General features: G+C 52.3%; 1 protein-coding gene across 10 annotated transcripts in view; it reads left to right on the forward strand.

The window, feature by feature from the left end:
• CDH23 (cadherin related 23) overlaps positions 1–13,947 on the forward strand; it is a 436,720-nt gene that overhangs the window by 161,736 nt on the left and 261,037 nt on the right. For all 10 annotated transcript variants that reach the window (XM_025284698.3, XM_044942219.2, XM_044942217.2 and 7 more), the window contains exons 7-8: positions 9,452–9,646; positions 13,205–13,333. In XM_025284698.3, the coding sequence (XP_025140483.3) occupies positions 9,452–9,646; positions 13,205–13,333 (324 nt within the window). The remainder of the gene's footprint in view (positions 1–9,451; positions 9,647–13,204; positions 13,334–13,947) is intronic.

Consider the following 13,947-nt stretch of genomic DNA (forward strand, 5'->3'; position numbering starts at 1 on the left):
GGATGGGCTTCCCCGGAAGCTCAGCAGGTAAAGAATCTGCCTGTAATGCAGAGACTCTGGTTTGTTTCCTGGGTCAGGAAGATTCCCTGGAGAAAAGATAGGCTACCCACTCCAGTATTCTTGAAATTCCATGGTGTCTCAGATGATAAAGAATCTGCCTGCAATGTGAGAGACCTGGGTTCCATCACTGGGTTGGGAAGATCCCCTGGAGAAGGGAATGGCTACCCACTCCAGTACTCTTTCCTGGGAAATCCCATGGACAGAGGAACCTGGCAGGTTACAGTCCATGGGATCACAAAGAATCAGACATGACTGAGTGAGAAAGCACAGTGCAGGAAGGAGGGTGCTGCGTATTAACCAGTGGACTTGATAATTAGGTGAGGACTTGGATTTGTATGTGTTTGGGGGTATTCAACATGTTAATATTTTTTCTCTTGGGCCAGTTTTCCCTATCTCCTGCTGGCTGTCAGCCTTCACAAGGCCGAATGATTATAAGAGGCCTGACTGGAGATGGGAATGAGGGGAGATGCCGCTTTTCACTTAACCTCCCAGTTTTCAGTGCCTCTTCCAGCTCCCAGTCTGAGTCCAGAGCCTGACTACCTCAGCCCCTCCAGAACGCAAACCCCTTACCTTCTGCAAGAGCTGGGGAAGGCATCTGGGAGTCTTACCACTCTTCTTAAAGATTTGCAGCCAGTCTTCCTGTTTTGAGCATCACTTTGTGTCTCCACTTCCTGAGCTTTCCTGAGATTCTAAGATGCTAGCCAAAGTTTCAGCTTTCCCTTCTCTCCTAAGGCAGTTTCCAGTTGCGTCTGTTTCCAGGATTTTGTTGACACCGATCATCCATTATCACCTCCTTTCCTGTTCTTTTTGTGCTTATGGATGTATGCATTTTAGACTTCCATATTGTCATTTTGGTGAGGGGTTGGGACAGAAACAGAAATCAGTGGGTATGTTCAATCTGCTGTGTTTAACAGCAAAGCCTGATTTTGTTAAAACATTTATTGAATGCCTTCTATGTGCCAGTGACAGTGCTAGGGCCTCAGAGGTGGCTAAGGTGAATCACAGAGAGAGGGGGAGGATGTGAGGAATGTTGAAGGAAGACTTGACAGAGCCTGGTGATTGGTGAGGAGTGGGAGGCCAGAGAGAGGGGCACATCCGGCAGGTGAAGACACTGGCAGAACTCGGGGATTCATGTTAGATTCATCCACTGGGGATGGAAGTTAGGTAAGCACTTTGATGCAGGTCTTTCCAGGATTCAGAATAGACAGTATGGAGCCAGAGGCTGAGAAAGGAGCAGGCTCTTGGAGATAGGAGAGCACTGAGCTTGCTCCATGGAGAATGGAACAGCTGAGGAGTCCAGCTCAGTCCAGAGAAAGTGCTTGAGCCACATTAGGGTATGCGGGGCTTGGGGCCCAGCCCTTTGAGGCTCATTCTGCCCACAGAGCTGGCACCTCCACCTGACAGTAATCCTGGCCCTCAGGGCAGATCTAACACCTTTTAGAGTCCAGTGCACATCGTCTGAGAGAGAACAGACACTGGTTGACAGAAGAGATGTTGTAACTGATCTCTTCCAGCCTCCTCTGCAGAGGGAGGTGCTGGAGCGTGTGTGCACGTGTGTGGGTATGGGAACATGTGTGGGTGTTTGTACATACCATGTGCCCTCTCCCTGACCAGAATGAGGGCACCTGAAATATCCACGGAGGCCCAGTGGGCACCCGCCTCTCCTGGTTCTCCTCCTTGCACCAGTTCTTTTCTTAGACCTTGCTCTCATCTGGTGCCCACACAGGCCTTCTTGCTTGTTTGAGAAAGAAATACAGCCCATATCTCCCACAGACCTCATTTTTTCTCCCCTATAAGCTGGAATGCCAAAAGCCTCCCAAACTTCATACCATCCCCAAGCTCCCCAGTAGGCCCCGGCTCCAGAGTCATAAGTGAAAAAAAGCACCTCTTTGGCATCAGTGGAGACCAAGACATGGGCACCTCCACTTTGCCTGGCACCACCTACCCCTGCCACCCCCATCAGAAATGTCTTTACTTATAACTTTAATTATTCTAGTCACAGTGGGAGCCCATTTCCTTCTCTCCAGTGAAAGTGTTCAAATTTTGAGACCCTTCTTTCTTCTGAAATTCTTTTTGGGCTAAAACTCTCTACCAACGCTCTCTTCCCTAACCCAGACAACTTGAATCTACCATCTTCGGGCATGTCATCCCCAGCCCTTCTATAGAGAAAATGAACCAGTTCTGCTTGGGCAGGAGCCCTGAGCTCACTCTCTACCCTCATCTCCAGGGTTCCCAAGGTCTGGGGACACAGAGGTGACCTGGTTTAAAATCCTACTCATCAGTTAAAGCTGTGTGACTTTGGGCCAGTAGCTTCATTTCTCTGAGGTTCCATTTCCCCATCTGGGAAAAGGAGGTAATGAGATAAAATTTGTAACAATGCTGACAGGTGAAGGGTTGAGTCCCCTCCTCAGGGACCAGCAGCCCAGCCTCTGAGCCACAAGCTCAGTCCAGGAGGGTCTGTTCACCAAGGCACTGGCACCTTGTCAGAACTCCATCTGTCAAGAATTTATTACTAATGCATTTTATAACAGGCTTTATAATAAGATATTAAAGACTGTGGCAGCATCTAGCAAGCATTCCATAAATATTAATAACGCCTTTAGAGATGGCACCTACAATGGAAACGGTTGGGCTTGTTTCGAGGTTTGGTCCAGGACTGAGAATAAATCTCACGGGCGGGGAGGAGGGTGCACCATGAAGATGAGAGGGTATGGCAGGCTTATTTCTCTCTCTGGTCTTTCTCGTGCTGCTCTGAATTTTTTTTTACTTCTTGTCTTTTGTTCACAACTTTCCCTCTAGAATCTCTCTCTTGCTCCTTAAAGTTTTCCTTTCCTTTCTTCCCAACTTTCTTCCCTCTGTCTGCTCTCACAAACTCTCTCCCCCGCATCCCCAGTCTGCTTTGGCCCCCAGTTCTGCCCCTTTCACATCCCCCTTGGTCTTCCTTCCGCCTTCCCCCTTCTCTCCCTTCCTCTTTGTTTGCACTCTCTCCACCTGTTTCTTCCACCCTCTGTGCTGCCTGTCTGGCCCTCTTCCTCCCTCGCTGCCCCTGCGCCCCTCACCCGTTCCAGTGAGCACCCCTGGCCACCTCTGTAGAAACCCAGAGTAACGCGGCTCACACTGCATGTGAGAAGTGAGCTATTTATCATTATTATTAACGAACAAGATCCCTGGAATGGTAGAACTTTGCCAGAGTCTATTCCCTTGTCACCCCAGGAGTAGCAAAAAGATTTATTTGTCTCTGAATTGCACAGGGTGGCCCGTTTACAGCACGTCCATCAGGAGTGATGCGGAGCTTAAATGGGGAGTGGAAAGAGTGCGGGGCCTGCCCGGTCTGTGACCTGCATGGAGCGGGCCTCTCACCGAGAGGGACGGTCTGGTAGGGCAGGAGATTTGCTGGGGACTATGCCTCACCACACTCCCCAGCCCCCAGGAGGCAGGGGCAGTGCACTTGAGGAGATGTCCCAGAAGCTGTGAAGAAGAGGATGGGGCTGGACAGGGGGTGCCGTGGAGGAAGGAGCTCTGGAAGCCGAGCTGAGACAGAGACGTGGGCTAAGAGGCCTGTCTCAGGAACGGGAGTAATCACGTCCTGTGCAGCCTTTCCTCTGGAGACCAGCTGCTCCTTTCCAGCACAGAGGTGGACCCGGAGCCACTTTCCACAGTGAATATGTGGGGAGAAGTTGCCCTAGAATGGGGCTTCCCCACCCCCAGCCGAAATGAGCCATTTGGCCCTACTTTTTCATGGCCCTGGCCCACCTGGCAGATGGTTCTGTAGACCCCAAACTCTAAGACCAGACACTATAGAGGCACTGTCCCACTGGTTCCCTGACTCCAGGCGGGCAGAAGCTGACTCTCTGGGGCATCTCTTCTCCAGGTCTGTCCTGGATGATTGTGTCAGCCCCATGGTCAAGCTCTCCCAGACCTACCCCTCCCATCCCACATGCTTGCTGACCTTCACAACGACCTGAGTTGATTTGCATGTTAAAAGGAGTGCCTGGGGACACTTGAAAGGAAGACAGAGCCTACATTCATTCATCCAGGCCTCTCTCCTCTCCCCATGTTACCTCTTGTGCCTTCAGCAGTAATGAGCTTTGCTTTCTATGGCCCAGCTGTGAGCGTGAAAGGCCAGATCCCAGCAGGCGAGGGGCAGGATGAACCTGGGGTGAGGTATGCAGTGAGGAGGCCTTGTCCATGGCTGGATGCGTCCTGAGCAGACCAGGTTGCAAGGAGCTGAGACCCATGTGGGCTGGAATGAGCAAGTGGTACCCACAGAAAGAACAGCATGGACTGTGTCTCAGGACCACAGCCAAGGACAGGAGGGGAGGGCCAGATGGGTTCTGTGAAGGCTGGGGCAGGGGAGGCCCTCAGAGCCCTTGTCTCTGCTTTCTGCTTTACCATGCCCCATGCTCACTGCAGATGGGCTTCCTCTGCACCTCTGTTTCTATGGCTTCTGTGTGACTTTCAGCCTGTCGTGGGACCCACTCTACCCCAACCAGGTAGCAGGAATCTTTCTTTCAAGTTCCCATGGAAAGTTGCTTTAATTTACAAGGCCCCATCTGATTGGCCTGCTTGAGTCAGGTGTTTACCCCTGGACCAATCGCATGTGGCCTGGGTCTGAAGTCACTTGGTACAAACACAGCTGCCTAGATCCATCCCTTTGGTAAAAAGAGCATCTCTGCTTGGAAGGAGGGTGGGCCAGGACACAGTGGGTAGTGTCTCTGGGTAGCGTAAGTAAAGCACTTGAGTTAAGACACCTGATTTCCAGGCACAGCTCTGCCATTAAGCACATGTGAGACAGAAAGCCTGGAAGTGCATCCTCTTACTTTTCCCATCTAAAAACCGGGGAGACTAGGCTGGATAATCTCCAAGGTGCCTTCCAGCTTCCACGTTCAAGCCATCTTCTCACTGAGTGGTGCATGGTCTGGCCTGGCCTCCATGCTCAGGAGCTCCTTGGCCTCCAGGAACTCCTCTCACCCTTCCCTCAGATCCCACCCCTCATCTCACATTCTCCAAACCCACTCTGGAGGGTCTTCAGAGGTTCTCCCATCCTAGTCTGCAACAGCCGTGAACCAGTCAACAGAGGTGTTCTCTTCCTGAATTCTGATCTACCCATTTGTCTAAATTCGTGATGGAGAGATCAGCCATTTACCCTGCTTCTAATCCCCCCACACCACTTTAAACAGGCTCATCTCATGCTGCCTGTGATGGTATTTTATTATCATATCACTGCCATAATAATGGCAGGGACCATTTATGAGTGTCGCTCAATATTGCCGTGTGCCCGGCTCAGTGAGAGGTTTTCTCCCCACACCTTAGCTCGTGTAAGTTTCCCACTACCCCAGGATATATAGGTAGTGTTAACAGCTCCACCTTTACATTTTCCTTTACATAGGGAAACTGAGACCAAAATAATAAATTTAACAGCACATGTCCAGGGTCTCCAACCAACAAGGGAAAAGGCTGGGGCTCAAACTTAGGAGGTCTGACTCAGAGCCCACACTCCGAGCACCAGGTGGTAACTGCCTACTGTGTACTTGAAAATCCAGATGTGCCTGGCCCCATGGAGGAAATCTGCTTGCGTTGAGTGTCAGCCTGTGAACGTATCTGATGTTTCTGTGAACCAGTAGCTGGGTGCTCCAAGAATCCCCCAGTGTATGTGCTGGTGAGAGTCCCCTCCCCCCATTTCCCAGAAAAGCATGGTGCCCAGGATTGGAAATGCAGGAGATCAGCATTCTTTCCTCTCCAATGGCCTGTCCCTTCTAAGGGAATGGCTCCTTGTCAGGCCTATTTAAAACCTTTTCTAAGTTACGCAGAAGTTAAATGGGTTTTCACTGCAGGGCATGAAACATAATCCAAGAAGGTCAGACACAGGACCATCCCTTCCTTTCCCCGTTTTCCTGTCTTCTTGGAGCTTGCTCTTAAATCCTCTGACCAGATGCTCAGAGAGCCTTCGCCCCAGACTATGCAGTATGGATGAGTGAAATGTCCTTTCCTCCCTGAGGCAGGCGGCTGGAGAGCTGACATTCTCGTGGGAGCCGTCTCTCTCCTCTGGGCACTGACTCCATGTGGGGTGTGCTCTGAAGTGCTGTCCAGCTGCCTCACTGGGGGTTGGCTGCCCTGAAATCAGAACATGTCTATCCCTCTTGTGGCAAGAGCTACAGGCTGCAATGGCATGCTTTGCTCTGGAGCTTGGGGCTGACACTGGCACTCCTGAGATGTGTATGTTGGATGTAGAGAGGGGAAGGAGGGAAGAGAGAGAGCTGTAGGTTAGCTGAGAACCTCATGAAGATCTCCTCCAGACCAGTCTCCTGTGGTTGGCATGTTGGGATGGAGGCTGGCATTGCTGAGCCCAGCGCCTGGGGAGTTCAGTTTCTGGGGCTTTGAACGTGTGGCTTAGGGTAGGTCCTTTGCAGAGTGCCTGCATCTGTCAGGGTCCCCCAGGAAACAGTTCATCTCGGATAGTTCCAATAAAGGCATTTCAGTGAAGAGACAACTTCCAGAGGGGGTGCAGGGCTGGAGCGACACTGAGGGATATTGAGGCTCCAAGGACTAGCAACAGGGGAAGTTCTTTCTACTCTTAGGACTGGAGGGGCAAGGGGAAGGGCTGGAGCCACTGAAACCTGGGGCTGGAGAGGAGGGGCTGCTGGGTTGGAGCTGGAGGGACTGGGAAAGTAACACTTCAAACCCTTTCTCCTCCTGCCTCCTCCCCAAACTCTGAGCTCCTACCAGCCTCTCCCATTGGCAGCCTGGGAATGCAGTGCACTGAAGACTTGGGAGGCGGGCAGGGGGTGGGTCATGGCAGAGAAGGGTACTCGGTGGATCTGGGGACTGCAGACAGGGAATGTCCAGTGCAGTATCATTAGTAGTCATGGTGCTTCTTTATGCCTCCCTGCCCTACCCTTGAAGATGTTCTTGTCTGCCACCCTCTAGAAGGCATTCAGACAATAAAATCACAACTGCCATCTTCTAAGCACTTAATATATTCTGGGAAGTTTATACTCAGGAGCTCATGTACTCTTCACATTAACTGTATGAAATATTATTAACTTTGATGCACAGAAAGGGGATTAAGGATCAGAGAGATGAAGTAACTAGCCCAAAGACACACAGTAAGACTTAGGTTCCAACAGAAGTCTGTCCATCCCTGAAATCTAGCACTTGTCCCCTCTGCCCCCTTGTACACTTGAACACTTTCCCTCTTTTGGAGAGAAAGAGAGCATCTGTTTTCCAAGCCACTGAGCTGGGTAGGGCAGACCTCGCAAAGGCAAAGCAGGTTCAGGAACTCAGAAGTGTAAGGGAGTGTGCTGGTTTGGAGAAGTACAAGTAGCTCTACGTGCCAGGAAATAGTAAACTGGTAAGAAAAGATATTGCACATGATCTTAGCCAAAAGGCTACGATATGATACCTGCCAGGAAATAAAGCGAGAAGGAGGAGACAAGACCAGACTATGAGGCTTGTGTCCTATGCAGAGGGGCATGGAGCATCAAGGATGGGATGGAGGAGAGGGGTCTTACCTGTCTGCCCCTGTCTTCAGCGTGGGTTGGAAAAGGATAGGATGTAAGCCTGTCCATTCAGGTGCACACTTGCCTGGTGATGGGGGAGGGGCAGCACACTCAGAGAGAAACAATGGCAATTGGGTGGCTTTGTCCTCTGGAGGCCCTTTCCAGCCCAATTAGAGGTCTTACAGAGAACACACTTGCCTCCAGCAGACAGCCCTGGGGAAGGGCTTCCAGTATGCCTGAGACTGGTCTTCAAAGAGAGAAGCTTCTCGAGGTAGTGACCCAGGTCATGGGCAGCAGCACAGAGACGGGCAGCTGTGTGATGTCTTCCTGATAGGAGCCCTGCAGGTGTCAGAAGGTACTCAGTCATTGTCCCAGTGTAAAAAGATCACACAGGAATGTTGTCTCTGCCCTCAGGGAACTTTCAGGCCAGTCCCACACTCTGGCCTAGAGGGTACCACCCATGCTGGCAGGTGACCTCAGCACTGTGTGGAAGACTTAGGGGAAAAAACTGCCCTCAAGGTTTACAGAAGTGTTTAGAGCTAAGACATAGGCTTAGAATGAACTATACCTGAATTTAGGGTCTTTGCCATTGCCTAGCTGTGTGACTTGGGTGAGTTCCTTAACCTGTCTGAGCCTTGGCTTCCTTTTTGAAAGAGGGATCATAGCAAGCACCTAGAAAGCTACTTGTCACGGAGCTGATGGGTGCAGCTCACAACACAGATGTGGCACAGCACCGTCAGTGAGCAGGAGCAGGAATTGTTTCTTCCTGCCTCTGGGCAGAGCCTCTTTAGGTAGCCTATCTTCTGATGTGTCCAGAGCTCACTGAGTCAAGAGTAAATTTACTCACGCAGAATTTTGCAGATGTGGCTTACCTGCCAAGCATTGTGGTGGGCACGATCGTGATGAGAGCTGACAGTTGGGCAGAGGATGCAAACAGATACTTAGAATACAATGTGCTAAGATGCTGCCATAGAGATTCGTTCATGTCTTCATAAAGGATGCTTACTGGACACCTGCCATGTGGCAGGCACCTGCTGGGCCAGGCAGATAGAGCTCTATGGTTTCTATGGAGCACATGTGCAATGAGAGACAGGCACTGACTAGGGAATTACAAAGGAACTGTGGGTGATGAAACATTCCAGGGTGCTATGGGACCCTGAATGTAATAGTGGCAGGGGTTGGGAGCATGGTAGGGGCTGACCCGCCTTAAGGGTCTGGAAGGCTTCCATGAGGAAGTTACATTTAACCAGAAACTCCAAGTCAGAAAGGGGCAGGGGTCTATCTACAAACACAGTGTGTAGCAAAGGGAATCATGGAAAGCTCCCAGGAGGTGGTGACATTTGAGCAGGCTTTGTGGGCCTCTCTGGTTACAGGCTGCCATGGCCCAGGGATGTTATGTGGATGCCCCACCCCTAGGCAAGTCAAGAAATCTCTGTGGGCCAGCCCCACCACAGACTCTATGCCACCTCCCCATATTACACATCTTTCAGCTCCCTGTCCTTGGAACCTCCCAACACATAGACTCCTGGCTGCCCTCCAGAGCAGCCCATGCCTGAGGCTTGGGCAGCCAAGGGGCACCTAACAGAGAAAGCAGAACTGCCAAGAAACAGGGGTTTGGGGACCAAAAGGCCCTCATCCGGAACTTCAGGATAAGCAGATCATCTTTGGAACTGGTGCTGTTATAGCCACCAGGAGGCCATCAAAAAATGGAGGGAAAAAAAATAGATGTAGCGTTTTAAATTCCTGTGAACCCTTTTAGAATAAAAATGATGAAGCCTCAGGTCTGGTTGGCTGGAGGGACGTGGTTAATGGGCTTTGGGGGAATAGTCACTGATGGAGGCAGCTGCTCTGAGCTCCAGCTCACCCTTTTATTTGCTCTGTTTCATCCCCAGAACACACCAGTGGGGACACCCATTTTCATTGTGAACGCCACGGACCCTGACCTGGGCGCAGGCGGCAGCGTCCTCTACTCCTTCCAGCCCCCCTCCCAGTTCTTTGCCATCGACAGCGCACGCGGCATCGTCACAGTGATCCGGGAGCTGGACTACGAGACCACGCAGGCCTACCAGCTCACCGTCAATGCCACGGTGAGTCCCTGTGCCGGGGGCCCAGGCGGCCAGATGTCAGCCTCCTGCCCTCAGAGAGGGCACAGGATGTCAGCCTCCTTCCCTGCTGGGCAAGGCTTATAATGGTGTTGCTGATGATCATAATAATGATAACAACAGCTGATGTTCCTGAGGGTTTGTGCTATGTCCCTGGTGCTGTGGGGAGCACTCGAGTGGATTGTCTCCTTTAAACCTCACAACAGTGCTATGGCCCATTTTACAGATGAGGAAACAGAGGCACAGGAGCAATTCAGTGGCCTCCAGCACCTGCACCATGGGTCATTCCTAGTGCAGGATGTCCTCTCGCTCTGAGACACAAGACAGAGCTGTCAGCCCAGCTGTGTCCTGACACCACCCAGCATGCAGGAGTCAGAGTCCAGGCATCCTGGCCACTGCGCTAGAGCAGTGATACTTATACAGAAGGGAACATCCATCAGTGCCAAGCACTGTGCTTGGGTCCTGGGAATTCCAAGATGAATTAGTCAGGAGAGGGAAGTTGAAGAGGAATAATTATCCTATTTTATAGCTGACACTGTTGAGACACAAACCGATGAGTGGTGGGCAGCAAGAACCCAAGCCCGGGTTGTCCAGGGCCCCACGGCCAGGAGTCTCCAGATCTCCAGAATGTCATAGCTTCGTGGCCTCTGTCACCAGCGGTTGCAGAGGGGCTGGAGGACAGGCGGGCCACAACCTCAGTAGGGTTCTCTCCTTGCTCGCCCCGCTTCCCTGCTCCTGGCCACGGCCTCCAAGCACGGCTGGAGCCTTTAGCTGGCAGCAGGGCGAGAGCTGGCCTGTTGGTTCTTAGATTTCTGTTTACAAAGCTTAGGCCAAATGTTAAACAAATCAAAGAAGTCCCTCTTGAGCCTCTGGGACTCATTAGCCTGACCCACAGCATCCACCACCTGGCCCCGTGTCCCTGCAGGGGGGCTGCCAGTAGCTCTGTGGGCTCTACTTGGCAGATCACAGAGCTCAGGTCCCAGGGGAAGACACACTGCATTGGGGCAAGGGACCAGTTGGAAACATGAGGTTCCCCCAGAATTGGACAAGATCCAGAGAGGCCCCCCAGACCAGGAAATGCAAACTTGGTCCAGGGACCCTGGGGAGGCCACTGCAGATGATACTCATGTTCTTGCCTTCTCCCCTGGTTAAGTGTTGGTTGCCTGGGAGGACATGTGTGCTGCTATTTGTGAAACTGACTTATAAGACTGGAATCCACTTTTGGGGCACATCTATATCCTTCCGCACACCCTTGCACACTCACTTAAAGTGGTGCCCCTTCCACCACTCTCCATTTACTTACACTGGGGTCCAGAAATGCACAGATGCTTGTTCTCTTTTTCACTGTGAACTTGTCCTTGTGGGATATTTTCCATCTGCAGTGAAAATGGCTTCGGGCTGGGCCAGTGGCAAAGAGAGCAGAGCTGGGCATAGGCACGAATCTGGGTGGCCGGGCCTGTTCAGAGGCCTGGGCTCAAGCTGGGATGGTGAATGTGGTTAAATTGTCATCAATCTTCCAGCGACCAGGCCTTGAAGCAGTGGAACAGGAGGGGCCCTGGAACTAACTCCCTTAGGTCTTGGTTGTTCCCCCATCTGATGCACAAGTCTCTCTCAGGGCTGGCACTGTGCCCTTGGCCGCTGGGCATCTCCCCAAGGAGATTCTCCCATGTGGCATCGCAGGGAACATCTGGGTCTCCAGCCTCCGCTGGGTGGGTGGTGGGTGGGAAAACATGCAACTCCTCTGGGAACAAGTTGCTGAGACCTGTAGGCGCCAGAGTGACAGCTGGAAGCCTGGCCAGGTGCCTGCCTGCCAGATGTGCCCACTGCCGTCCCCTTTCCCCAGCCATGGAGTCCAGGGTGGGCTGTATGGGAGCATCTATGGCAGAGGCAGGGCTGCAGCCACAGGTGTGGGACAGGAAGGGCAGGTGCCAGACTGGACAAAGCCAGCTGCCCACAGAAGCCTGTAAGAGCAAATCATAACCATTGGCATCTCCAGCCCCAGAGGTCAAGGGCCTTCCTGATGGGCCTCCCACTCTGGCTCTGTCTGCCTGATGCCCATTCCAGTCCCTGGGTGAGAGCTCTCACCACTCTCTAGGGTGGTCCCCGAGCCTGGGCTGTGGGCCCCATCATCTTGGAGGCTGGGAGACTGTCTCTACTGTGGTTTGGAGGGACACAGCTCCTCCTGCCTCCAGACTCTCCCTTACCTTGCTGCAGCCATGACCCATCCTCAAAGCCTCTCCTCCGTCTCCCTGGCTGCCCCCAAGGACTCTTTAGGACAACCAGCCCTTCCTTCTCCTTGAAGGCTCAGCATCTGTCTCTGGAGGGCAGGAGCAGGCACTGGGCTTGTAATGTGGGGACTGCCTTGCATCGTTCACATTATCCCAAACAGACCAAGGGAGATCTAAGCTAAGGACAGTCACTTCTCCAGTCCCAGAGCAGAGAGTTTACAAGGCCTAGAGTCCATAGAGGTCATTCCCGCAAGTCCCTTCATCTCACAGAAGAAGAAGTCGAGACTCCAAAATAGGAGATAACTTATTTGAGGTGACTTAGCAAGGCAGCAACTGGGCTGAGGTTAGGGCCTCAGATCAAGACAGATCAAGTCAAAACGACTTGAGTTGAATCCTGGCTACACTCTTACCAGCTGTGTGACTCACAGCAAGTTACTTAACCTGTCTGAGTCTGTTGAACTGAAATAACGGGCACCCCACCAAAGCGAGTGAGGTGTCTAGTACAGTGCCTGGAGTATAATCTATTCAGCATGTAGTTTCTATTCTTCTTGGCTATTGTTATTCAGTAGCAGCAACTATTTCACATTTAGGGTAATAGAAAATGGGTTTGGCTTTTCTTTCTTGGTGAGCTTTTATAGGACTACATTTCCAATTGTGAGGGCCTGCTTGGCCACATGGCCTCTCAAGCTTCCTTCCCAGAGTCCCCCAAATGTCACAGGCCCCGGAGCTCCCCCTACTGGTTCTACCAGCAAAGTTACTTGACCAGTCAACCCAGAGTGCAGGGCAGGGGTGCAGGGCCCAGGCTAGCCCCCTCTGCGGTCAAAGGGCTTTTCTTCTGAGGAACTCTCCCATCCTAGTCAATTCCTTTGCTGTCCCTGGAAGAGAGGGTGCAGGAACTAGGCATGGAGGGAGCAGTGGCCCCCAGGCTGAATCCAGAGAAGGAGCTAAGGGCAGCACCATTCCTTTATCCCAAGGCAGTCACCCCGCCCACCAGAGGTCACACTGGTCAAGCCTGGGGGTGGGGGGCGGGGGACGGAGATGTGGCTCAGCCCCAGCCCTGCTTTGTGACAGTGGATACGCCACCTTCCACTGGGCCTTGGGGGCCCTGTGTGTGTTTTCCTGCACAGGTCAGAGATCACTGAGGGTTCTTAGAGTTCCTGAGCTCTGTGTGCTAATGTCCTTCCCTGTGGGAGTGTAGGAGTACGTGTGTACATATGTGCACATGTTTGTGCACATGGGTGTTGTGCATGTGTGTCCATGTGTGTCCTTGTCCATATCACTTAACCTAAGCTGATGTATTCTTTGTCCTTCTAAGGATCAAGATAAGACCAGGCCTCTGTCTACCCTGGCCAACTTGGCCATCATCATCACAGACGTCCAGGACATGGACCCCATCTTCATCAACCTGCCTTACAGCACCAACATCTACGAGCATTCTCCTCCGGTAAGACCCTCCTCCGCCCTTGTGAGACGTCCCTCTGCACTTTCGGTGGGCATGGAGGCCCTGTTTGGTGGGATGGGCTCCTTGGTGTTTCTGACTCCCACGTGCCTGGCAGTGATGGGTGTCCCAGGGCAGTGAAAACCCAACCTCCTCTTACACCCTACCTCCTTGCTGTCTCACTTCATCCCCAGAGCTCTCCAAGGGACAGACAGAAGAGACTGGCTAATGCAAGTGAAGGGCAGCAGTTCAGAAAGCTTCATGTGGGGTGATGGGAAATGGGGATGCCCGTGGAAAATCCAGCCTGAGCTGGAGAGTGAATTTGGACTCAGCCAGGCTCACCAAAACATCAGTGGGGCTCAGCCACACCCCACCACGGGTCAGCTGGTCAATCTACCTCTCTTGACCAGCCAACACTGCCCAAGATGGTGGCCACTTACTATCTGCCCCACAGACCCTCTCAGGCTTGGCTCCTCCCTGAGAACTCACAGCTCTTGCTGCCCCTTCTAACTGCCCAGACTTTGGGTTTCTCAAGGCCATGTGTTCAAGAGAGGTACCTGATTGGCCATGGTCTGATTTTGTGCCATGTCACAAGGTCACAGGTTGCCAGCCAGCCTGTA

The sequence above is a fragment of the Bubalus bubalis genome, chromosome 4, assembly GCF_019923935.1.
Source record: "Bubalus bubalis isolate 160015118507 breed Murrah chromosome 4, NDDB_SH_1, whole genome shotgun sequence".
Classification (NCBI taxonomy): Eukaryota; Metazoa; Chordata; class Mammalia; order Artiodactyla; family Bovidae; genus Bubalus; species Bubalus bubalis.